The following is a 27,011-nucleotide window of genomic DNA, read 5'->3' as shown; positions in this document are numbered from 1 at the left end:
ACAGGCCTGGTCCTGACCATTTCGGATAATTGGAGTTGTACTGCAGAGGGTACAACTCTATAAAAACTATAAAATAACTAGGTGTGGGAATTATGAAGAAGAAATCATCACACAGACTTTGCCAGTAAGCTGGGAGAGAGTAATCCAGACAAGAAATTAGAATCAATCATCTCTTCTGCCCTAAGGTAATAATGAACCCCCCCCCACCCCCATGCTCTAGACATAAGAAGCTAATGCCTTGATCCCAATACCTGTCAGACAGCCTCCCAATTCATAAACTGGCTTCCCTCTCAAATTTAGCTAGAGTGAGTGCAGAACCTGTCAGATACTATTTTAAATGTCAAAGGCTAAAGAACAAACCCAGGGACATAGTGGCACCAGCTCCATCCCAATTTAGTATTGTTCATTGTTAACCTTGATAACATCAAATTGATGTGAAACCAGCCGTTGCTGATTAGAGATTGAGCTCAGACAAACTAAGCAAGGAAATCATTGTATATTGTAACTGGCCTCTCAGACTGTTTTCATTATATATGCTATTAAATTCATATCTCAATTATGACATGTACATGGCCATTTGGTGGCAACTATTTTCCTGTGTATAGAAATATGCTGATATTGCCTGTAACATCTCTTGTATGCAAGAATGGTCCTTAAATATTGCTCCCTTGCCCTGGATTATTTGAATGAGGTTCAAACTGTTCTAGTGAGGTGACTCTGTCTACCCACTATTGGTACCCCTCATTCCCACTGGTGTGACTCAATAATGACTGTGTTTTGGACATGGTGGCTTGTTACTGTACCTTTTAATACCTTGACAGAAGTGCATCTTTAACAGGTTATAGGTTATAGTTTGTTAAGTCCGTTTATATAGGTCTGTACAACATCATGGGCCAAAGGGCCTGAACTTCATTGTAAATTTCTATGTTCTCTCTGGAGCTGAAATATATGGCATTGGTTTTGGTTCATTATCTTTCTTTGTCAACCTTCAACCCTTTCTCCCTTTGACTTGCTTCTTTTACTTTGATATTGATGGTTGTGGGATCAATAATTTTTAATATTAGAGATACATCATGGAAACATGCCCCTATGACCCACTATCCTGCGCTGCCCAAATACACCCATGTGACCAATTAGCCAATGAACCTCGTACATCAATTGGGAGGAAACCAGAGCATGCAGAGGAAACACGCAGGTCACATGGTGAACATACAAACTCCTTGGAAATTTTGCTTGCTTCTAACCTGTGTAATTGATGCTGTAATAGCGTTGTGCTATCCATTAAGCTAACCATGGCACCCAAAAATGACATAACAGTAAGTGAAAAAGGATAACCAACGCAAGCTGCTGGAAGAATTCAACAGGTCAAACAACATCACGTGGCAAAAAAGAATAGTTGAACCTTCAAGCCATAACTCCTGACTTACTGCTTTATTCACCTGCTGAGTTCCTCCAGCAGATTGTTTGGCTTTGGATTCTAGGATCTGCAGTCACCTCGTTGTGTCTCCATAAAATTGGATAACATTCTATTTCTGCTTTCATTCGTTGAATTCCATACATAATTATCCTATGTGGCAATTATCCAGGATGGCACAGTTGATGTAGCAGTTAGCGCATCGCCTTTACCAGCGCCACCAATCGGGACTGGGATTCAAATCCTGTGCTGTCTGTTAGGAGTTTGTACATTCTCCCCATGTCTGTGTGGGTTTCTCCTGGGAGCTCTGTTTCTTTTCACCATTTGAAATGTACCGGGGACGTTAATTAATTGGGTATAAAGCAAGAGCTCGTGGGTCAAAATGGCCTGTTACCATGCAGTATGTCTAATTGTAATGAATTTAAAATTTGATGTGCTATAATTTTAATTTCTCATTCATGTTTCTGTTTTAGAAATGTGATCATGGGTCTCCAGAAGATTTTCTTGCCAGAGCTTTAGATCCACCACAAAATCAAGTCATTATTAATGCTATGAATCTGCTGAGGAAAATTGGAGCCTGTGAAATCAACAAACCAATATTGACCCCATTGGGACAGCATCTGGCTGCTCTTCCAGTAAATGTAAAAATTGGGAAAATGTTGATTTTTGGTGCTATTTTTGGCTGTTTGGAACCTGTGGTAAGTAAATTGGAAACAAATTAAGATTTCAATCCAAGTGCAATTTTGCATTTTAAAAATCTCTGATTAGGATCTAAAGTAAGACTGAGACAAAACGTGTTTCAAATAGTTTCCTGAAGTTTTCAAATCTCAAATCAGTAATTTGTAAATTGTTCCAATTATTTTCTTGTGATCCTTTCTTGGTCTTTCTGAGCAATCAGGCTGATTTATTTGTAATTGACAGCTCGTCAGAAAATAGATTTCATTCAAGCTTGGAATGAGAAAGTTAATTCTTCTTTCTTTGGCTTGGCTTCGTGGACGAAGATTTATGGAGGGGGTAAATGTCCACGTCAGCTGCAGGCTCGTTTGTGGCTGACAAGTCCAATGCGGGACAGGCAGACACGGTTGCAGCGGAAAATTGGTTGGTTGGTGTTGGGTGTTGGGTTTTTCCTCCTTTGCCTTTTGTCAGTGAGATGGGCTCTGCGGTCTTCTTCAAAGGAGGTTGCTGCCCGCCAAACTGTGAGGCGCCAAGATACACGGATTGAGGCGATATCAGCCCACTGGCGGTGGTCAATGTGGCAGGCACCAAGAGATTTCTTTAGGCAGTCCTTGTACCTTTTTTTTGGTGCACCTCTGTCACGGTGCCCAGTGGAGAGCTCGCCATATAACATGATCTTGGGAAGGCGATGGTCCTCCATTCTGGAGACGTGACCCACCCAGCACAGCTGGATCTTCAGCAGCGTGGACTCGATGCTGTCGACCTCTGCCATCTCGAGTACTTCGACGTTAGGGATGAAAGCGCTCCAATGAATGTTGAGGATGGAGCGGAGACAACGCTGGTGGAAGCGTTCTAGGAGCCGTAAGTGATGCCGGTAGAGGACCCATGATTCGGAGCCGAACAGGAGTGTGGGTATGACAATGGCTCTGTATACGCTTATCTTTGTGAGGTTTTTCAGTTGGTTGTTTTTCCAGACTCTTTTGTGTAGTCTTCCAAAGGCGCTATTTGCCTTGGCGAGTCTTTTGTCTATCTCGTTGTCGATCCTTGCATCTGATGAAATGGTGCAGCCGAGATAGGTAAACTGGTTGACCGTTTTGAGTTTTGTGTGCCCGATGGAGATGTGGGGGGGCTGGTAGTCATGGTGGGGAGCTGGCTGATGGAGGACCTCAGTTTTCTTCAGGCTGACTTCCAGGCCAAACATTTTGGCAGTTTCCGCAAAACAGGACGTCAAGCGCTGAAGAGCTGGCTCTGAATGGGCATTCAGAGAAAGTTAATTAACAATTCATAAAATTGCTAACATGTATATCCTCTCTGTTTGTCCTTGATTATCAAAGATTCATCTCTGCCTTGGATTCTGATGTAAAATCTTCAATTTTTTTTTGAAAAGTTTATTTAAAAATAAAATTCAAAAAAAAAACAAACCCATCTAACTAAAACCCCCTATACCCCCCCAATATTTTTATCTCCTGTAAAATCAGCTTCATTGTTTGAGATTCTGGTTAACCTAGAATTTTTCAGGTTAACATACATTTTCTCTGGACTTCCTGTTATGTGGATGTAAGCGAATGACAGAACAGTGCACATGAGGAAGGTGTGAGCAGTATGCTCTTTGCATGAATGCTCACAATTTAAAGATTCACTGTGATAGTCTGACCTGTTGTCAAGATAGAAAGACAAGTACAAGAACCATAGAGCAATACAAACACCTTTAGTACAATTACGCTTACAGGAATGAGTGGTTAAGGTCAGGTAGGCAAGGTCACCTTAAGTAGTAATACCAGAACCTCATTCAAAGAACACAAGTGAGAAGGTGCAGTATATATGACGATTTTAATGTCAGTCTCTTACAAATTGATAAGCATATCTCCTTGAATTTGTTTGCGGTATTGTACATTGTTTTATTTCTTAGTTTAACACATCAGAGTGTACTTTCTTAAGAAATGGAAATTATTGGCATCAAACAAGTATTCACGTGAACAAGTCGATTCAAATAGATTTCATTTCTTACATACCATATGACCATTTATGGAGCGGAAACAGGCCATGTCGGTCGGACCTTCGAGTCCGCACCGGTTCACTAGAACAACTCCACTAGCTCAAACTTTCCGCTCTCCGCCAATAACCCTCCAACTTCCTCACCTCCATGTACGCATCCAACCTTAAATGACAGAAGGGACCCTGACACAACTAACTCATTCGGAAGTTCATTCCATTCTGCCACCACTCGCTGAGTGAAAAAGCCACCTCTAATATTTCTCCTAAAGTGTTGCTCCCTTACCCTTAACTCACGGCCTCTTGTTCTAACCTCCCCTGCCCTCAGGGGAAAGAGTGTTTTTGTCTAGTCTATCTATTCCTTTCATAATTTTAAATACCTCTATCAAGACCCCTCTCAGTCGTCTACATTCCAATGAATAAAGTTCCAGTCTCCTTAATCTCCCTGTAATCTAGATGTTGTAAGCCAGACAACATCTTGTAAACCTTCTCTGCACCCTCTGCACCTTATCTATATCCTTTCTATAATTTGGAGACCAGAACTGAGCACAGTACTCCAAACCTGGCCTCACCAATGCCTTAAACAGCTGCAGCATCACCTCCCAGCTCCTATACTCTATACTATGATTTATGAAGGCCAGCATACCATATGCCTTCTTAACCACCCTGTCTACGTGGGAATCCACCTTCAGTGAACTCTGAACCATAACCCCCCCCCAGGTCCCTTTGCTCCTCTGAGTGCCTCAATGCCCTCCCCTTAACTGTATATGTCCTATTCTGGTTATTTTTACCGAAATGCAACACCTCACACGTCTACATTGAATTCCATCTGTCATCTTTCAACCCACTCTTCCAAACAAACCAAATCCTCTGTAATCCAAGAAAATCTACCTCACTATCCACCACTCCCCCTATTTTCGTATCATCTGCATATTTGTGTATCCAGTTAACCACACTGTCCTCTAAATCATTAATATAAATGATAAACAACAAGGGACCCAGCACCCACCCCTGAGTTACCCTGCTTGTCACAGGCTTCCAACCTGACATACAATTGTCCACCATGACTCTCTGCTATTTATCTCCCAGCCACCTCTGAACCCATGTTACAAACTCTACTAATTCCTAGTGACTCAACCTATCTTATTAACCTTCCATGCGGAACCTTGTTAAAAGCCTTACTAAAATCCAAATAGATCACATCCTCTGCTCCACCTTCATCCACCTTTTTTGTCATTTCCTCAAAAAACTCAACAAGGTTCGTCAAACATTACTTTCCTTTCACAAACCCATGCTGGATGCCCCTAATCAATCCCTACTATCTCGAAGAATATCCTCCATAACTTTCCCCACCACCGAAGTCAAACTTACTGGCTGATAATTACTTGGCCTACACCTACTGCCTTTTTTGAACAATGGAACAACATTTGCAACCCTCCATTCCTGTGGTACTACCCCCTCCTCCAGTGATCTTTGAAAAATCACTGTCAGTGCCCCATTATTTGTTCCCTGACCTACCTTAAAAATCCCATCAGGACCAGGAGACTTATCCACCTTAATTGACCCTAGAAGCTACAAAACTCTCGCTTTACTAATCCCTATCCTTTCCATAACGAAGCCCTTTGCCTCTCTTATCTCATATAGGCCAATGTCCTTTTCCCTTGTGAATACGGACAAGAAAAAATTGTTCAATATTTCCCCCATCTCATACGGTTCCTGACATAGTTCACCGGTCCCATCATCCAGTGGACCTATTCTATCCTTAACCCTCCTTTTACAGTTCACATATCTGTAAAAACCCTTAGGATTCACCTTCGCCTTATTAACTATGGACTCATACCTTTTTGCCTTTCTAATTTCCCTCTTAAGGTTCTTCCTGCAATCTAAGCAATGACCATACATCTCCTCAATCCCTTGTTTTTAATATTTGGTATAGGCCTCCATCTTGTCCCGAACCAACTTCTTAATTTCAGCAGAAAACCACGGCTCCCTCGAACCTTTAGTCTTCCCCTTCGGCCTGACTGGAACATAAAGATCCTGTACTCTCAAAATCTCACCCCTAAATTTCCCCAAATTTCCTCTACATCCTTTCTGGCAAAAAGATCAGCCCACACAACTCTCTGCAAATCCCTTCTCATTTTTCCAAATCTGGCCTTCCCCCACTCGAAGACCTTCAGCCTTGGACCCGACCTATCCCTTTCCATCATTAAGCTAAAGCTAATGGACCATTGATCACTGGATCCGAAGTTCTCTCCAACGCTTACTCCATCACCTGCCCCATTGCATTCCCAAACAACAGATCTAAAACCGCTCCCCCTCTAGTTGGCATCTCAAACATATTGCTGCAAAAAGCAATCCTGAACACAATGCATCCTGCCCTTTTACTGACTGCGTTTCCCAATCTATGTTTGGAATCCCAAACCAACACCGCCCTATTTCTCCTGTACATCTCATCTGTTTCCTTCCACATTTCCTCTTCTAATTCCCTTTCCCCATTTGGAGGCTTATTATATACCCCCTTAATAGTAACCTCACCCTTCTTATTTTTCAGCTCGACCCACACTGCCTCTCTCGACGAGCCCTCCAGTCTACCTTGCCTCAGCACTGCTGTAATATCCTCCCTGACAAGTATTGCCACACCTCCCCCCTCTCTTTAACCACCAACTCTGTCACATCTAAAGCAGTGAAATCCTGGAACATTCAACTGCCAGTCACAACCTTCCTTCAACCACGTCTCACTAATGGTCACAATATCATAATTCCACATGTCAATCCATACCTTTAGCTCATCCAGCTTCCTCGCATTAAAATAAATACATCTCAAGGATCTCCTACATCCTAGCTTCTACATATCCTCCTCTCTTCCATTCTCACAATTTTCACTACAACATATTTTTACTACTTCCTGCTTTTTCTCCCTCAAATTATTCAAACTTGTCTCTTTCCTTAGCCTACTAACCCTCACCCTGCTGTCCTGCCTAACTTGAAACCCCGTCCCCAACCATACTAGTTTAACCCCCCCCCACCCCCGACAGCCCTAGTAAATGCCCCCGCTAGCAGACTGGTCCCTCTGGGATTAAGATGTAACCTATCATTACAGTATAGATCCCATCTTCCCCAAAAAAAGGTCCCAGTGATCTAAGAAAAAACCCTGCTTCTTACGCCACCCCTTTAGCCACCCGTTTAACCTCCACCTAATTCTATTTCTGCCCTCACTGTCACGTGGCACAGGAAGAATTCCAGAGATTACCCCCTTAGTGGTCCTCCTTTTAAGCTCCCTACCCAACTCCCTGTACTCGTTCTGCAGGACCACTTCCTCCTTCCTTCCAACATCATTGGTACCAACATGTACCACAACCTCCCTCACCCTCCCCTTTTAGGATGTACTGAATGCGCATAGTCACATCTCGGACCCTGGCACCAGGGAAGCAAACCACCATGTGCTTTTCCTTATCACGTCCACAAAAACCTCTTGTCTGTCCTCCTGATACTTGAATCCCCCTATAACTATCACCCTTTTCCTTTTATCCTTACTTTTCTGAGTTAATAGGCTTCTTCAGATTCATTCTCTGCCAAGAATGCGCCTGCAGAAGCAGAAGCGGCCTTTGAATTGCCATTCAGGTGGCCAGCGCCTCTGAGCACACTCTGGCTCCTGTTCCTTTGGGCTGTCAGGTTTGGGATGGCTGTCTGTCAGAGCTGGGACAGCCGGCACAGGCTATCACCACGGGGACATCCCCACACTAATATCACCGTCCAGCTCTCCGAACAGCCTGACATGATCCCGCACACCGCGGGGCGGCCGGCACAGGCCGCCAGCATGGAGACACCCTGTGCGGAACGTCCCCACAACAACAGCCCGTGCCGGCCGTCCCACAGCACGGGGACCCACGTCAGGACCTCGGGAGAGCTGGGCAGCGGTATGGGGACATTCCATGTGGGACGTCCCCACACCGACAGCCTGCGCCAGCCGTCCCACAGAGTGGAGACCCACGTCAGGCCACCGGGATAGCTGGGCAGCGGTATGGGGACATTCCACGTGGGACGTCCCCACACCAACAGCCTGCGCCAGCCGTCCCACAGTGTGGGGACCCATGTCGGGCTACCGGAAGAGCAGGCGCGGGCACCCATGTTGGACCGCCGGGGGACGTCCCCACACTCACTGGCTGTGCTGGCCTCCTACAGTGTGGGGACTCACATCGGGATGCTGGGAGAGTGGGCGTGGGGACCCATGTCAGGCCATTGGGAGAGCGGGGCAGTGGCATCAGTGTGGGTATTCATGTTGGGCTGTTGGGAAAATGGGGCAGCTGTATCAGTGTGGGGACATCCCGCACTGACAGCCCACACTGGCTGCCCCTGCCCTGACGTCCCGAACAGGAGGGGCAGGGGCAGCTGGAAGCGGAGCTGTCAGGCGCTCGCCAGCTGACTGTCATCCCCTTAGCAGACGCTTTCAGATGGCTGCATTCATGTGCAGGGGGGACCTCAGTGTTCCTGGAGGAGGGTTACAAAGTTCGCCTCGCACGCGCCTCCTGTGGCCTCCCGACAGCCCCGTACGAGCATAATATGCGGCTTTACAATGGGGGATTTTGGCCACCTGAAAATACCTAATGTCTAGGAGGTCCAGTTCCAATAAACTTTAACATCTGCATTTTGTATGCTTGAGATTTAGACTTTAATTATCACATGTAAATTTATCAATCTGAGGAAATAATTGAATCTTTAAGAAACTCAAAGGAAAGAAACATTTGCTCAACGTCAGAGAGAAAGACATACTGAGATGCTAAGTCAGCAGTTAATCAGATGGGAACAGATTCTGTCAGATCACTATCTTGTGGTTTAATAGTTGTAGTGGCTCAGACAGCTAGCTGTCTCTGCCAGGAACCAGTTATGAATGGGAGTGCTATCTTTACAGTTTTGGCCCAATTGTCAAAGCCATTAGCACCTTTATAAGCTTTATCTTAGGAAATGGCTTTGGATGATGGCTTTGAATAATTAGTTTAATCCGTGGTTTGTCTGGAAGAAGCAGTAAGTTGCTTAGTAAACATACATGTTTTTTTTCAACCCAGGTTTTAAAGCTAGGGAATTCTGTATTAAAAACAAAATCAGTGGTTCTTTTTCTTAATAACTCTTTCACATTTTGAAAGATCACCTCTGCAAAATTGTGAATCATTGAAAACATTTACATTGTGTCAAATACTGGGATAAAAAGATATGATTTGTTTGCAGGCAACCATTGCTGCTGCCATGACAGAGAAATCTCCCTTTGTTACTCCAGTGAATGGAAAAGATGAAGCAAACTTTGCAAAGGCAGCCATGTCACTGGCTAATTCTGATCATCTGACTATTTACAATGCATATTTAGGGTATGTCTTAATCTGTTATTGTTCTGTGCATTATTAATTAAATTAGTAATTTTAGTAATTTTTTTTCATCAACTTAATTTTGTAGATCAAATATTCTTCAATTAATTGATTCCATTGTATATAAACAATTTTTTGTTGACATGTTTAGATGGAAGAATGTGCGAAGTGAAGGATACCGTGCTGAAATTATGTTTTGCAAGAAACACTTCTTGAGTAGGACTGCACTTTTGACAATGGAGGTTTGTGTGTTTCTTCTAATTTTGTTATTTTCATTCAGGTTTTTGGATTAATAATTTAATGCCTTATCAGATATTTTAGGTATGTGTTTTCTCATGATGAAAAGGCTAGTTTAGAGAATGGTATTGTTGAGCTTTTTGTTTAAAAATTATATGAAAGAATAAGTTCTTATTAAAGAATAATCTTTAATAAGATTAAAATTTTATTCGTAAAGAAACCATAAACAGAATGGTAACTTATGATGTGTTTCATGAAAATAAACTTGCAGGATGTTAAGCAAGAACTCATCAAGCTGATGGAGGCAGTGGGTTTTGCATCACCAAGAACCAGAGGAACTAACCATCGAAGCTGCTTGCCAGAGGACTCTAAACAGAGCTTATCCAATCAGGATGTCCCACTTCTTAAAGCTGTATTAACAGCAGGACTATATGATAATATTGGGAAGATTATTTATACTCCATCAGTGGACATCGCTGACAAGGTGATTTGTTCCATAGAAACTGCACAAGGTAAAGCACAAGCGCACCCTTCATCTATCAACAGAGATCTTCAAACCAATGGTTGGATTCTGTACCAGGAGAAGGTAACTCATCACATTTTTTTTTGTACCATGTTTGGTTTGATCTTTATAGACTATTTTAGACTCTTCAGCTTGTCAGTGGGACTTTGTTAGTGATGTGATTTTTTTTAAAAATTGAAGTATGCAAGTGTTAGAAATTAAAGTACCTTTAAAGAAATTGCTCGAGACAAAAATTGAGAACAAAGAACATTTATTACTACAACAATGCAAAGTTGGGTGCTTCCCCTTACCCTGGGAATACACACACATACTGGGGCTCACCCAACTTTTATACAGTCAATTTCAGTATCAGAATGCCCTCCCCCTTACATTCTTCTGCCCCCCTGGATGGGTTTGGCATAGGTAATCCTTCCTGCCTACGTGCAGTTTCAGTACACTTGGAGGACCAGGGGGTATCCTGTGGGTGCCCCATCATGTCATTGTCCTTATTCACACCTTCCTGATTCTCTGGGCTACAGTCTCTTAATATGCAGAGTTGACTCATTCTATCTAGGGTTGGCTAATTTCATATGTATAAATCTGTGTATGGTTAGCTAATTAGAAATGTATGACTTGGTACTTCTGTCCAGGGCTAGGAGACCCTTATCTGATCCAGACTACCTCAACTTCCTACATTCTATTGTACCTTACCATTCCTTATCTTAGTCCTATGGTCTTGTCACAAAGACTAGAAGATTGTTATGTTAATCGTGCTGACTCTGCTTTCCTGCATCCTAAGCCCCAAGCTTATCCTGTTTGAACTGGTTTCAGCCATTTTACTGATGAACTTCAGTTTCTTCCATGTTCATAATTTTAGATCAATTTTCCCATCTCTCACAATCCTCACTTTTCTTTTAGATCAGTAATACTGATCTTTCACCATGATCAGTGTTACTGATCTTTGGCTACTAGTGTCAGTGTGACTGATCCCCCCCCCCCCTTCCTCACTTTTCTTTTAGATCAGTAACACTGATAAGTGTAAGGTGTAGTTTTACCCAGCTGGTCAATAACCGAATTGTAATGTCTGTGTAAAGTCTTTAGGTAGGGGAGCACCATGAAGGTCAGAGTAGCGAGTCCAGCTGCTTATTAGGGTTTCGAGTATCAGGCTCCAGTTCTCAGTAAAGAGTCTAGTCCATCCCACACGTTGAAATATTGAAGCAGTGTCTTTGAACCACCCGACTTTTGTAAGCGTTGTCCTGACGAAGTCTGTGAGAGACGCTGCCTTCAGCAGTGAACAAGTAGCTGTGAGAAGCGCTGCCTTCAGCAGCGAACGAGTAGCAGTCTGTGAGAAGCGCTGCCTTCAGCAGCGAACGAGTAGCAGTAGTCAGGCGGTTCCGTTGAATTGTGGCTAGTATCTGATGTCCTCTTCAGCCCCGAACCCTAGGGCCACCGATCTCCGAAGGCTGTTTGGAGCCTGATATTAAAGTGTCAAGCAGCTCACGTTGTTGGTAACTGGTGCTCCCCTTCACGGGGTGATGAAAAGTGACCAAGCTGGGGGGGGATTGTTTCTTGTGATTTAACTGTGTGTTGCAGCTTGTCTGCTAACATTAGCATATGTATCATTGAACTTGTGAGTTGCAGCCTGTCTGTGTACATTAGCATATGTGTCAACTCTCTCTCTCTCTGCTACATGTACAATCCTGACTACCATTCTGTCTGTCTTACGATACAAATTAGATGTACTCCACTAAAGCTGTTCAGTTCCCCTGGTCCGTATTGGGATCCCTTATATCCCACTATGACTATACATTAAATCTATGCCCTGTCTACATTCTAAAGGAGCACAATTGTAACCTCTGCTGCCCCTATTCCAGGGGGACTTAAAACATTAACGAACAATATTCCAAAAAATGAGTAAACAACAATGAAAGTAAAACCCATTGAAAGCAGCAAAAAAACAACAATAACTGAATAAACCACCATAAATGTAAAGCTCATTGAAAACAGCAATAAAATACACAAAACTGAAGAAACCATTAAAAAAACGAATAAAATTGTAACATTACGGCACTTTGTCACGGCGCAGTGTAAGTTTCAGGTCTGATGGATAAGGAACTGCACGCCAGGTTGGGGTTTGAATCTGTGTGTCGTGATGTTGTGGTTCAGAAGCTGGTTTAATTCTTTGAATGTGGGTCCAGCCTTTCTCTCTTGTTCTTACTGCGGTGTCTGTAATTAAAAGTACACAGAAGGGACCATCCCAGGCAGGTTTTAGTTGATCCTCTTGCCATGCTTTTACATATAACCAATCACTAGATTTTAATAAAATGAATAACAATCTGACTTTCCTTTGTGTTAGTGTAAAAATTGTAAAATGAAACACAAACCATATTTGCATGGGTTTTGAATATGTTAGACCTTATTAAAATGCAGTTGGAGCTGCTTGTCTGTATGGGGCACAACCCTCCAATTTGTTAGAGTGAGTACATAACAGACATTGTAGCACAAGAGCCCCTGCAAGAGAACTTGAAACATATTCAACCTTTAGTTCTGCCTTAAGTAAAATGCCTTGTGCCACAGCTCACAGGAGCTGGCCTTATTTAAAAGTCTGTAAAACAGGCACCAAAAAAAGTTAAAAGATGTTCTTATGAAGATTGCACACACAATAATTTAAGTACAGGCTAGTTTCTATTATATTCCACTTAAAAGTTCTGCTGCATGAATCCTGGAGCTTGTGGAGTCATTATTGAATCAAGAAATATTGGTACCATGCCAATCTCATTCTAACATGCCAATTTCTCCAGTCCTTAAGTCAAGATGTACTGAATAGCATCTGGTACAAGATCTGTGAGTTCTTAATGATATTATTCTTATGCACCCAATTGTTCTGAACTATGCCACCAATTTAAATCATATTCCACCTATTGCAGTACTCACACAGCACCATAGACCAGTTCGCAGGTTTATTTCTCCATTAAGTTGAATCCAGTTGCGCAGGGTTTACCTCCATGATTATTTACAATGTAACTTCCGCACTACCGGATTTAAATATAAACCTGATGAATGGGGGAAAGTTATCATGAATTAAATAACAGCGGCAATACAGAGAAATTGTGCTGAGGCATTAATTTCACTCCAGAGGAAAATGCACCAGAGAAATGAATGATTAAACTTAGAGGAATCCCCATAGGAATCCCCAGAGGTATCTTTATTCTCCAGAGGTGGGTGATCTTTCAACTCACGGACCTTGACTGCTGAATGTGTAGAAGAAATGTACTAAATCTGTTGATAGGGCTCCATACCTCTAACTGCAAGACAAGAGCCTGAAGCCTCAATTTCAAGTGCCACAGTGCACTTAAAGGGACATGCACACTCCCCCTTCAACTGGCTGATCCAGCCACTTTACACATCAGATCCTTTCTTTATCTTACATACACTTAAAATAAGACGTGTAGAACTCACCCTATTTGCGCAAACATTTCTCCCTGCAAATGTTATAACATCACAACACTCAGGTACTCCCTGTGCAAAATCACATTTGAATACAATTTATTTCATAAATTGGAATTAACTGGTAGTTAAATTCGCTAATTCTACAGTATTGAAAAACGATCATTTATGACATTTAATTTTTAGCATGAATTTTAATCAATATTGGTCAGTGACTGAAGTGGGAAGTCGTGATTTATGAAATTATCTCTGGTCTCTACTCTCCCACTCCCTGCACTTCTCCCAACATTCAGGAGCTGGCACACAGTCCCTGCCTTTTCCATGTTACTCATCTACTATTACTTTAACTGCTTGCATCAAAATGTTAGCCTTTGCTTTCTGCTTATCCTCAGATGTCTGGACAAATGTTTTTTGTGTGATCTGTAGAAGCTGGGTTATTCCCTGCTCATGCCAATTTTCTGTCTTTTGTAATTTTCTCCTAATGTCTGGGGCTGAGTTGGTAACAAAACCTGTTAGTACCAATTTTTCCCCTGCTGGGGATTCTATGTCGAGACCCCCATATTGTATATATATATGGTCCCAAAAATTGGTCTAACTGTTCGGCACATCCCTGGGGATCTTCTATCAGGGAGGTCAGTTCTTTCTTAAAGTTATGCACTTCAGTACTGGTCAGGGGCACATTTACGAAACCGAGACCCTCTCCCATGGGAACTTCCCGCAGTGGTCTCATCCAATTGGTTTCTTAGCTTATTAGGTCTGGGTTCCTGCTCCCTGGGAAATGAATCAAAGGGTTCTGCCCTTTCTTCCTGAAGAGTCTCACGCTGTTCTGAATTAAAGTTACCTCTCTCTCCTGTCAACAGAGGTGGTAATCGAGTGCTTTGTGAGCAAGTTATCATACCACTCCTGCTCTCTTCTCTCTTCTCTAGTGGTGGGGGAGGTGGGGAAGGTGCAGAAGGGTAGTTCATAGGAGGGGAAGGAAAGATAGGAGCTGGCATAGGAGGAACATAAGGTGGAGGGAGGGAATGTAACACATCCCAACCCTGTGATTCAGGGACAAGAGGTTCCTCCTCTCTCTTATCCCTGAATTCTTTCTCATTCAAAACCAGCTGTTCAATGGATCCCTTGAGCCAGCAGGCTGCATATTCCCTGCTCTCAACATTGTCTTTCTGGTTTTGATAGAGCCATAGGTTCAAAGCTTTACACATCCATTCATCCTCGGATCCGAATTTTGGCCAGTACACGGAGCTCCCTTTAACCGGGTATTTAACCCATTCATTACAACAATACCTGACCATCGTCAGTTTGTCTTTACCACGGGTCTTTCCTGTGCCCCACTCAGATAACATCAACCCAAGCGGGCTGTACGTAGCTATCTGGTGGTCACGTCCTGTGTCAGGACTCTCCTCTTTACTGCCCGTTATTCCCATGCTTAGAAACAAGTAAAATACCTGACCGTCGTCAGTTTCTCTTTACCACGGGTCTTTCCTGTGCCCCACTCAGATAACATCAACCCAAGCGGGCTGTACGTAGCTATCTGGTGGTCACGTCCTGTGTCAGGACTCTCATCTTTACTGCCCGCTATTCCCATGCTTAGGAACAAGTAAAATACTCTTACCGAGTTCTAGCAGTACTGCTCTAGCGCGCGTCCTTCCGCCGTTTGTTCTCAATGCCTCTTCTCGGATATCACTCGCTTCTTCCACTGACCAGCCACCCGCCGCCCGTGAGTCCAGCTGAATCAGCCGGGGTGCACCTACTCTCGTCGTCGGGGTACTCTGTCAGTGGAGGGAGTGTGATCCCGGACGAGCCCCCATTTGTTAGAAATTATAGTACCTTTAAAGAAATTGCTCGAGACAAAAATTGAGAACAAAGAACATTTATTACTACAACAATGCAAAGTTGGGTGCTTCCCCTTACCCTGGGAATACACACACATACTGGGGCTCACCCAACTTTTATACAGTCAATTTCAGTATCAGAATGCCCTCCCCCTTACATTCTTCTGCCCCCCTGGATGGGTTTGGCATAGGTAATCCTTCCTGCCTACGTGCAGTTTCAGTACACTTGGAGGACCAGGGGGTATCCTGTGGGTGCCCCATCATGTCATTGTCCTTATTCACACCTTCCTGATTCTCTGGGCTACAGTCTCTTAATATGCAGAGTTGACTCATTCTATCTAGGGTTGGCTAATTTCATATGTATAAATCTGTGTATGGTTAGCTAATTAGAAATGTATGACTTGGTACTTCTGTCCAGGGCTAGGAGACCCTTATCTGATCCAGACTACCTCAACTTCCTACATTGTATTGTACCTTACCATTCCTTATCTTAGTCCTATGGTCTTGTCACAAAGACTAGAAGATTGTTATGTTAATCGTGCTGACTCTGCTTTCCTGCATCCTAAGCCCCAAGCTTATCCTGTTTGAACTGGTTTCAGCCATTTTACTGATGAACTTCAGTTTCTTCCATGTTCATAATTTTAGATCAATTTTCCCATCTCTCACACAAGTGTGATATGTTGCAAATGACAGGTCAGGTTATGCTGATGTGTATGGATGTCACAGACAGAAGACTTCGAGCAGAAATAGTCAGTCCTGATGGACTCCGAGAAGAAAGTTAGAAAATGTAATGTACTCATAACAACTCCATGAAATGCAATATCAATTCTTTCAAGTTTTCTAATTAGTCTTTGCAGAAGAAGCACCAGAGATCATAACCTTCAATAGTTCTTGGATTCCAGCCTCCTGGCCTTTCTCCGGCTTCATTTTTTTCAGACATCATCTCTTCCTCCAGTTACAAATCCTCCCATGTTTTCACCGTCCCTTCTGATCCTCTCTTCTCTAATCCCAAAAGGTCCATCAACAGCACAGGTCTCCGCTTTGTCCACCTCTGTTCTTGTCATAATGAGTTCCAATCCTGAGAGATCACTGAACTCTTTTTCCTCTAACTTTATGCCCATTTCTTTAGCCATAGGTCCAGAAATCCCAATCTACCTGGACCTCATCTCTGGCTTTATATTTTCTCTACTAATGGGATGTTGATTTTTTTTGCTCACTCTAAATAACTCCTTCTGAACTTACAGTACTCATCTCTACTAATGCTGACATCATTATCAAACCTACTAAAAAGAGTGATGGTGTAATGGTCTGACTCTTAGACTCATCCTCATACCTCCCCCTAGATCATGGTCCCACCGTCAAACATCAGGTTGTTGTCTTCCACCCAGTCACAGACCATTCCCTTGAGAGAGATTCCCACCATAGGTTCTGAACTTTGTACTACCGAACCCCACACAGCTCATTTCTTTCTTCTGCCCAAGATCCACAAACGTGACCAACTGACAGATCCTTTGTTTAAGCCTACTCTTATCTCACCCAGCATTTCTTCCCCGAGTCAGATTTCCAATTCATCGGTCACCATCATTGGTTCACCATCACAATCAATGTACAATCCATCCAACTAGCATTCAAAATCAGGAGGGTGTAAGGGCTCTCCATTTCTTCCCTGAATAGAGACCCAGCTAATTCCCCTCCATCAGCACACTCATCTGTCTTGTTGAACCCCTTCCTGCATTATAGAACTTTCCTTTCAACTTTGTATACTTCCATCAGATCAAAAATGTAACATTAGGCCATTCTGGTGTGTGAAATAGTCTTTGTTTCAATCATACTCTGCCCCACTCCCTCAATTTTATTTCAGATCTATCCGACTCATTGTAGGGTGGCAATAAGCATCCATTCTGAGCTCAGATTCGCTTTGTTATTGTGACTTCATGTCCAACCCTTTCTCCGATGTTCTCCATTCCATTGCACTTAACTCCAATGACTAGATGTTTTGCATAGGTGCCTGTCTTCCCTGTGCTGTTGCTTCCCTTCTGCCTGAATTTCCTACCTTCCAGTTTCCACATTCATTGAAATATCCATCTCAATTTGTGTCATCTCCAACAAGATTCTACCACATTCCCTTCCCTTTTCAACATTTTGAAGGGATTGTTCCCTTTGTGACACCCATCAACCAAATTCTCATGGGACTTCCCATGCCAGTGCAGAAGGTGCAATGTCTGTTCTTCCACTTCTTCCCTTCCTACCATCCAGTGACCCAAGCAGCAGGCTAAACAGCAATTCTTGTAATTTAGCATACTACATTGACTCCAATGATGAGATGTTTTGCATTGGTGCCTCTCTTCTTCCTGAATTGTTGCTTCACATTGGAGAAATCAAGTGCAGATTGGGTGATTGCTTTATGGAGAATCTGCATTGAGTTTGCAGATGTAACCTTGAGCTTCCAGTTGACAGCTGCTTTCAATAACTCCACTTCTGCCTTGGCTTATCAGCTTGTGGTCTCCAGCATTGTTAGACCACCTCACAGTCACAGCTTGATTCAATATTGATCTGAAATAACTTTGGTTTTGAATAGCAGAAACTTTTAAGTGTCTGACACAAACCATTTCCTTCCCCCATCCCAGCACTTCAAAACCAAAAAACAGTTGGTTGACTGTGGTTCTGAGATGTCCATGGCTACGTGCCAGATCACAGTGTAGTTAGTACACTCCTAGCAATTGTGCACAATTAAGTTTACATACAAGAATATGCTGCAATCTTAAAAAAGATTTATTTTTCTATCAAAGTTGATGCGTCATAAATCTTTTTAAATGGCTGATGAAAGCATTTAATGGTCATGGTATAAACTGGCTATTCAATATGTTACCTACCTTAAATTACAGGTATACCTTCTTATTGAACAGATTTGCACATTAGACTAATAGATCTTCATAAAATTAATATTTCTCAGTTTATTTATACATACCTTTAGGCAATGTTGCACAAAAATGTCATATTTAATGTATATCATGTACAGTATGGAGATTCGTACTATTGTGTGTGTGAGATCTTCATACACAGAAGAAATGAATCATTTTATAGGGTATGTTGTTTCTTGGAGCTAAACTTGTAATTTTTTTGTGTGTTAACAAATTCATTTTCTGATGGATTATTCCCACTTTTTTGACAAACAAGGTCAAATACAGCAAGGTATATGTGCGAGATATTACATTGATTTCACCTTTTCCAATCTTGCTCTTTGGTGGTGAGATAGAGGTGATGCACCGTGAAAGACTACTTTCAGTTGATGATTGGATATATTTCCAGGTGAGTATATTTGATTATTGTTCTACACTTTCTCACATTTAATTGCACTCCTCAGCTCTATGCAGTTTCTTCTTACTCATCCCCTCTGCTTTCACCTATCCCCTTCTTACACTTGAGATTATTCAGGATACTGCTTGTTCTAATTTGTGCTAAAACTAAATCATCTATTAGCTCCATGCACACTGATCTATATTGGCTGCTGGTTTGGCAATGCCTTGGCTCTTAAAATTTCATTCTTTTGAAATGGTTTTGCTATATTCTGACCTAGTTACCTTCTCCATGTCTCAGATTCCTCTATCATTTCTCCTGAACCCCCCCTGATTTTCAGTGTTTTACTGTTGATGGCCATATCCACATTGGCCTATACCCTGGAATTTCATCTAGTATCAACTCATTCCCAATAGCTTGCAAATTTTGATTCTTCAAGAGAAGCTTTCACGCATATAATAGTTTTGAGCTGTATGCTCTTGACAAATTTTTTTTTATGAATCCACATCAGTGATCCACATCACATCTCCTTGGTTAAGTTACACCAATGCACATTCTCCTTCCTCCTCTCTCCTCCCATACTTTGACTCCTTTGACCTAATATACATGTTCTTCTTTCTCATTTGTGAACAACTCCTTCAGTAAATTTAAATTAAAATAAATGATAGTAAAAATCCGGAATAGAAATTGAAACAGAAAACTCTAGAAAATCACCCGGCAGGTCAGGTAGCGTTTATGCAAAGTGGAATAAAGTCAATATTTCAGTTCTCATAAATAAAATGTTCGATTTGATCAATTGAATGTTCAAATTGATCTTGATTCCTGATGTGGAATTCCATATAAATAAGTAGCCACCATTTTAAAGACAAGTATAAGATTTTAACAAAATATGCTTGTTTGTGGTTTTGAAGAGAGACAGGATCCAAATCGTCATAGAATTGTACATCTTCATCCAAAATGTTCAAGGCTTTCATATCTATCAATTATTTTTCAGGCTCCAGTAAGGACAGGAATAATTTTTAAAGAGCTACGAGCCTTAATTGATTCGGTTCTGCTGAAGAAACTTGAAGATCCGAAAATGTCAATTGAAAGTAATTTCAGTCTATTTATTTTGTTTTGTACAGTATTTATGTAATGTTTTGCAAGTTAAATAGATGTCTAGAGTGAATAATGTATTGATGAAACCATTTAAATTCAGAGTTACTTCATTTTTTTAGGAAATATGTGTCTTTAAAACAGCATAAAGCTTAAATAAGCAGGGGGCACATTTAGTATAGTGATGAGCTCAATGCTGTTACTGAGCCAGCAACATGGGTTTGAATCTGGCGCTGTCGGTAAGGAGTTTATACGTTCTCCTCGTGTCTGTTTGGATTTCCTCTTAGAGTTCCTGTTTCCTCCCACCCTTCAAAAATGTACAGGGTTTGTAGGTTAATTGGTGTATTTGAGCAGCATGGGCTTGTAGGCCAGAAGAACCTGTACTTTGCTGTATCAACTTAACAATTTGAACTTCTCCAGATCTGTTGTTGTATAGGCCTTGCCAACTCTCACTTACCTCTCAACCCTAATTCCCTCCTTGCACAACTTTCACTCATTGCAGAGAATCTACTTCTGTGACTTTATTTGAGGAATTAAGTATGGTTTAGAATACTGGGTCAGCTATATGTCACTTTCATCTGTAATGACTGTATGAAATGGAAAACAGGGCCTCTCTTTAAATCTCATCCATGTTAGTTATGCACTTGTGAGTTATTTGGATCTTTGCTAAAGTCCCTGGAGTGTGACAAGAATTTTTGATCTGATTCATATAAGACCTCGAGAAGTTAGAATCGGCTCTTACTAAATGTGCAAAAACAAAGAACCATTAGCATGTTTTATTGAAATATTTCAACCAATAAAAAGTGCTGGATGCGAACAACACAATTATGTAAGGGAGATAGATGTAAGAGAAAAAAGTAGTGACATGGAAGGTAATAATGACTTTAATTTATAGATCTGAAAGCTCAATATCTCACAATTTTGTCTTGTGTTGAATTTGACTATGAGAATTGTCTTGGCAGGGTTTACAGAAAAAAAATTCAAATGTAATTATTGAAGTTTGAGTTTGTTTTAAAAAATATTTTAATATCACATTTTTTCATGACACCAAATGTTTCAAAGTATCAAGATGATTAAGAACTGCTGAAGTATTATCACTGTTTTGATATAGAAAGCATACCAACTAATTTGTACATAATAGACTCCCACATATCTAAATCAGCTGTTGAGGAATAATTGTTGGCCAAATCCTTGGGAAACCTAGGATTTAGGAATATCATCTTGAAATGTATTTCATTTAACTGGTTTCCAAAACATTTTTTAAGATAGCAGATTAGGTGAGTAATTGAAATGAATTGATCTATAATTGTTTTTTTTTATTTTCAGATGATGAGATGATCCAATTAATTGTGAAACTGATCAAGAGTGAATACAGTGATTGAAGAAAAATATGGCTTCCTAATACCTTGATATAATATGTACATATGCCAAAAGAAGTTTCCCTTGAAGACTAAATTTAAATACTAAAGTGAACAATACAGCATTTTTTTGTTATTTTATAATATGTCTAATGGTCAATAAATGTTCCTGTGGTGATACTTTTGGCTTTTGAGGTATCTTTATCACTGGTGTCCAAATTCCGCAGGTTTCAATCTAGTAATTTAGAAATGTGTGTTTCTTTTTTATTATCGACATAAAATCTTATCTAGTCACATGGCCAGGGAAATGTTGAAGCAAATTATGTTTGCCTTTCTATTTTAGCATAGTTATTGTCAGGAAGAAATATTATCTCATAAGCAGCATTCAGATTAAAGAGTTTTAGTTAGTTTACTGTCATAAATCATTGTAAATGTGACCTCAACATTCTGTGAATGCATTTGTTTTTGATTTGTGAGAGCCTGGAATGAAGTTAATTATCTGGATAGAATAAAAATAGCTTTTGTCTGTAATGCAGCTAACAATGCAAAACAGCTTCCAATTCATTGCCAGTTATTATAGAAAATTAAACAAATATATGTCTTTGGTCGAGAATGAGTGTGGAAGATAACAATGCAGTACCGACCCTCTTTTTCAATCTTCTTCAGAATGATGCTGAAACAAGCTATGAAAGACCACAACAATGAAGACGCTGTTTACATCCGGTACCGCACGGATGGCAGTCTCTTCAATCTGAGGCGCCTGCAAGCTCACACCAAGACACAAGAGCAACTTGTCCGTGAACTACTCTTTGCAGACGATGCCGCTTTAGTTGCCCATTCAGAGCCAGCTCTTCAGCGCTTCACGTCCTGTTTTGCGGAAACTGCCAAAATGTTTGGCCTGGAAGTCAGCCTGAAGAAAACAGGTCCTCCATCAGCCAGCTCCCCACCATGACTACCAGCCCCCCCCACATTTCCATCGGGCACACAAAACTCAAAGCGGTCAACCAGTTTACCTATCTTGGCTGCACCATTTCATCGGATGCAAGGATCGACAATGAGATAGACAACAGACTCGCCAAGGCAAATAGCGCCTTTGGAAAACTACACAAAAGAGTCTGGAAAAACAACTGAAAAACCTCACAAAAATTAGCGTATACAGAGCCGTTGTCATACCCACACTCCTGTTCAGCTCCGAATCATGGGTCCTCTACCGGCATCACCTACGGCTCCTAGAACGCTTCTATCAGCCTTGTCTCCGCTCCATCCTCAACTTTCATTGGAGCGACTTCATCCCTAACATCGAAGTACTCGAGATGGCAGAGGCCGACAGCATCGAATCCACGCTGCTGAAGATCCAACTGCGCTGGGTATGTCACGTCTCTAGAATGGAAGACCATCGCCTTCCCAAGATCGTGTTATATGGCGAGCTCTCTTCTGGCCACCGTGACAGAGGTGCACCAAAGAAGAGGTACAAGGACTGCCTAAAGAAATCTCTTGGTGCCTGCCACATTGACCACCGCCAGTGGGCTGATATCGCCTCAAACCGTGCATCTTGGCGCCTCACAGTTCGGCGGGCAGCAACCTCCTTTGAAGAAGATCGCAGAGCCCACCTCACTGACAAAAGGCAAAGGAGGAAAAACCCAACACCCAACCCCAACCAACCAATTTTCCCTTGCAACCGCTGCAACCGTGTCTGCCTGTCCCGCATCGGACTTGTCAGCCACAAACGAGCCTGCAGCTGACATTACCCCTCCATAAATCTTCGTCTGCGAAGCCAAGCCAAAGAGAGAAGACATAGTAATAAAAGTAACTACATATGATCATATCATCCTCTTTCAATATTTTTATTAGTTTCATTGTATAAATGTTACATCGGTGTACATGAGAATAAAATAGAATATTACAGATGGCATTGTAACCTATGTTACATTAAAAAGAAGTGGAAAAATAAACTAAACTACTATTTTATTTATCTAACCCCACCCCACCCTACAGAGGCTGTTGCCTAAACATGGACAGACCACTACTGATAATTTTTTAAAAAAGGTAACCAATGGGGTCATAAACCAGAAAATAGTTAATCTTACAAATTTTGAAATTAATTGAGAAAAGAACCCCATAAAAAAAACAAACTTAAGATTAATTTGAGTAGTGGAACATCTAATTTTTTCCAAAGACAGACAAGCCATCATATCAAGACAACCATTGAGTATGAGTGGGAGGGACAGCATTGTTCCATCTCATCAATATGGCCCTTCGGATGATGAAGGAAGCAAGGGCAACTACATGGGATTGTGATGCAGTCAACATCAAACCTGTTGGCCCACTTATTCCAAAGAGAGGAAGAAAAGGATTTGGAGTCAAATTAATATTTGGTAATAACATCATGATTAAAAGTTAACACTCAGAAAAGATGGCTACTCTCACAATGCTGGGTGATGGCAGCGACCCTGACCCCATGGGCCTCCGCATCTTCACTCCAGCACTCTCACCCTCCCTCTCACTCGCTCCCCCTTCCTGCTCCCAGGTGAAGGCAACATCACACGAGAGTATCCTACAACAAGCTCTCTGAAATAGTACAGGAAAGGTTGACTTAGGTTATGAGGATTGATGATTAATATATGTCCTGGAAGAACCAGAATGATTTAGCAAAGCTTTTAATGTTTCATTGTTAATGATATTTGAGACTTGGACGTTTTAGTTTGACACAACGAAAATTCAAACTTTAGAATGAGTTTATGCTGAAGTTTATTTACATTATATATGACTACCACTGCATCAAATAATATAACATGGCTCTTGCTGTTTTGTTGATTACAGATTTTATACTTTTGGAATGTTATCTTTCACTCCAAAAGATTTGCACACTCTCTCCTCTATGTTATGAAATATGTTGGATATCCTTGCCAAAGTAGCAATGAATTTTCAATGATACTTCAGAAAGCCTGTCGTTATGTATTATTTTAAATGCACCAAATTAAAATTGAGCCTTTTAAAACAATAATGGTGACTAATAGTATAGGATAATTTTAACAGTAGGTGGCAGGATAACACCAGATTTGTTGAACTCTTGAAATTACAGAATATACATTATAATTGCATATTTTTCTTGTGTTTGAGACTGGAGCGGGGTGGAAGGGGTGACTGATATGAAGTGTAATGTAAATGCGTGAGTTTGAATATTTGTCTTGTGGTCCACTCAACCCTTGGACCTTAGTAGTTACCAAAATTAAATATCTCAACATTAAAGTTACACAAAACATTGTCAAGTGAATTGTTTATAATATCAAGAAGAATTTGTTAAATTGGATACTGAATTTTGTTCTTTTAAAAGTGCATGCACTCTTTGATTTAAGAAACTCATCCCAAAAATTATTCATTTTAAAATTAAATAAGATAATTGTGCAATTGCTGCAGGAAATACTTCAGATTGCCATTTAACCAAAGAGAACTGATTAGCTTCCTAAATGTATAACACCTTGTATGTAATATTCCAAACCACTACCCTGCTTGTATCCTGGATTCCATTCATGCACCCAAACAGAATAATTATTTATTTGTCTTCATGGCGATTCTGGATTATACTGGATGCAACTTGTGTATGTACACAAGATATAAGAGCGGGAGTAGAGTAGGCCATCTAGTTTTTTTAAGCATACTCTGCCATTCATTAAGATCATAGTTGATCTTGTTCAGAAGAGTTTACTGTTCCTATATCAAGTTCAAGCTTATTTATCTGATTATACTAAAGCAACTTGACAAAAGAACATTTTTTGGTCCATTGTTCAAAACAGTGCAAGCACACAAAGACAGAAATAGAGTAGCTCATAATAGTGTGTGTGTGCACACTTATGAGTTCCTGTTTTAGTAAAATGTGATTATCTCTAAGGGATAGTATGGACAGGAGGGACTGAATGGTCATAGTTAACCTTTAACATTTCACACAAGAACAACACAAGAAACAGTCCATCAATAATTTGATACATTGGAAGAATCAGCAGGTTTGTTACAGTCTGTTCCAGAATTTGATACATTTGCAAAGACATTGTGATTTTTGCAAAGGGTGAACCATTCTGACTGCTGAAGATAACGCCTTTTGGAAAGCCATTCTTTTGGCTAGCCATTTTTGTGGAATTCAAAGCAAAACATGCTCTGTGAGTGGCTGATCCTTTTTGGAGGATTGACCTGTGCCAGGATGGACCTTTGGGAAGCAAAGTGCTTCATTTTGATTGTGTCTGACAGTGGAAGTCATTTGGAGAGACTGCTTCATTTTAAGTGTGACTAACAGTGAAGTTACTTGGAGAGACTGGTGCCAGGATCTTGGAAGCTTCGTGGAGGCAGCTCTGATTGAGTCTTGCCTACAAAAAGACCAGGAGTGTTATGACCACAGCTCGTGTGGGTGGACATTTCGTCAAGGACAATGCAAGGAGAATTTGAGTCTGTAGCAGCCACGACTCCTGTCTCCCCATCAGTTCAACATTAATTCTGGGCATCAAATTTCAAAGGACTACACTTCAACTCTGAATTTAAAAGACTGAACTTTGAAGTAACTTTCTAGATTTTGGCTTGGACTGCAATAGTTTGGGTATATTACACACACATACACTAGACACCTACGCATAGCTGGGGATAGATTTAGTGTTAAGGATAGATTAAGTTAAAACTATAGTTTAAGAGTAAGAAATAAAATTTGTGTTTTAAAATTAAACACTGTCTGGTTCATTGTCTTTTGTTACTTGTTACTCAGTTCGTAACAAAATTGGGGGTTCAGCAGGCATTTTGCCACATTTGGAGCTAGTTGAAGCTGAACCAAAATGTGCAACTTCCAGATTTCCAGAAGCTATTCCACTTAGGAACATAAAAGCTAAATCCATAACGAAAGCTTTGGTTAAATTATTTGCATTAGTGGGATTGCCTAAGTAAATTCAGTCGGATCAAGGAAGTAATTTTTTGTCAGGACTTTTCCAACAAATTATTTATAAATTGGGAGTTAAACAAATTACATTATCTGCATATCATATTGAAACTCAAGGTGCCTTAGAGAGATTTCATTTGACACTCAAAAGCATTTTGAGACCTATTGCTGTGATAATGACAAGGATTGAGATGAGGGTGTTCATTTGCTTCTGTTTGCAGTAAGAGAGTCTGTACAGGAATCATTGGGCTTCAGTCCTTTTGAGGTGGTGTTTGGATATCAAGTTAGAGATCTTTTAATGTCGAAAGAACAATGGGTTAATGAGGATATGCAGTTAAATTTATTGGATTATATTTTTAAGTTCAAAGACAGGTTGCAGAACATCTGGGAATTGGCTCAAGAGAATTTGAAGGTAGCTAAAGGAAAAATGAAAACCTGAAATGATAGGAAAGCTAGAGTGAGGAATTTTAAGAAGGGAGATAGTGTTCATTCTTTTCCCAATAAACTCTAATCCACGTAGGGGTAGATTTTCAGGACCATATGAAAGAGATTCAAAGATTAATGAAGTCGATTATGTGGTCGATTACCTGATTGGAGATGCAAAACACAATTGTCATGTAAATATGTTGAAGCCATATTATGGAATTTAGGTGTTAGTAAGGTACAAGGTAAGTAAGGTGTTGGTTGGTGACAAGATTTTTTTTCACACTGTGAGCCGTATCAACCAAAATACATACAAACATTTCCCTCTTAAATACACACAGTGGCATTTTATCCTTTTATTTTCCCCCTACCTTCCTACCCCACTCCAAAACCATTAAACATTCAACATGTACAATACAATAAAAACATTAAACAATGTCATCACACAATGAAAATAAACAAGA

The 27,011-nt window shown here is 40.9% G+C and overlaps 1 protein-coding gene across 3 annotated transcripts in view; it reads left to right on the top strand.

The window, feature by feature from the left end:
- dhx29 (DEAH (Asp-Glu-Ala-His) box polypeptide 29) overlaps positions 1 to 25,873 on the top strand; it is an 89,485-nt gene extending 63,612 nt beyond the window's left edge. For 2 of the 3 annotated variants that reach the window (XM_069924356.1, XM_069924358.1), the window contains 7 exons: positions 1,888 to 2,112; positions 9,305 to 9,441; positions 9,590 to 9,680; positions 9,947 to 10,261; positions 18,637 to 18,768; positions 19,751 to 19,847; positions 21,178 to 21,389. In XM_069924356.1, coding sequence (XP_069780457.1) covers positions 1,888 to 2,112; positions 9,305 to 9,441; positions 9,590 to 9,680; positions 9,947 to 10,261; positions 18,637 to 18,768; positions 19,751 to 19,847; positions 21,178 to 21,233 — 1,053 coding nt within the window. In that variant the 3' untranslated portion in view covers positions 21,234 to 21,389. Of the gene's footprint in view, positions 1 to 1,887; positions 2,113 to 9,304; positions 9,442 to 9,589; positions 9,681 to 9,946; positions 10,262 to 18,636; positions 18,769 to 19,750; positions 19,848 to 21,177; positions 21,390 to 21,875 lie in introns of those variants that run through there. The other variant, XR_011353490.1, reaches the window with a different exon arrangement.
- The last annotated feature ends 1,138 nt before the right edge of the window (positions 25,874 to 27,011 follow it).

This window comes from Narcine bancroftii, chromosome 3, assembly GCF_036971445.1.
Source record: "Narcine bancroftii isolate sNarBan1 chromosome 3, sNarBan1.hap1, whole genome shotgun sequence".
In the NCBI taxonomy this organism is placed as follows: domain Eukaryota; kingdom Metazoa; phylum Chordata; class Chondrichthyes; order Torpediniformes; family Narcinidae; genus Narcine; species Narcine bancroftii.
The sequence above is the reverse complement of the archived record's forward strand: the minus strand, read 5'-3'. Positions and strand labels throughout refer to the sequence as shown.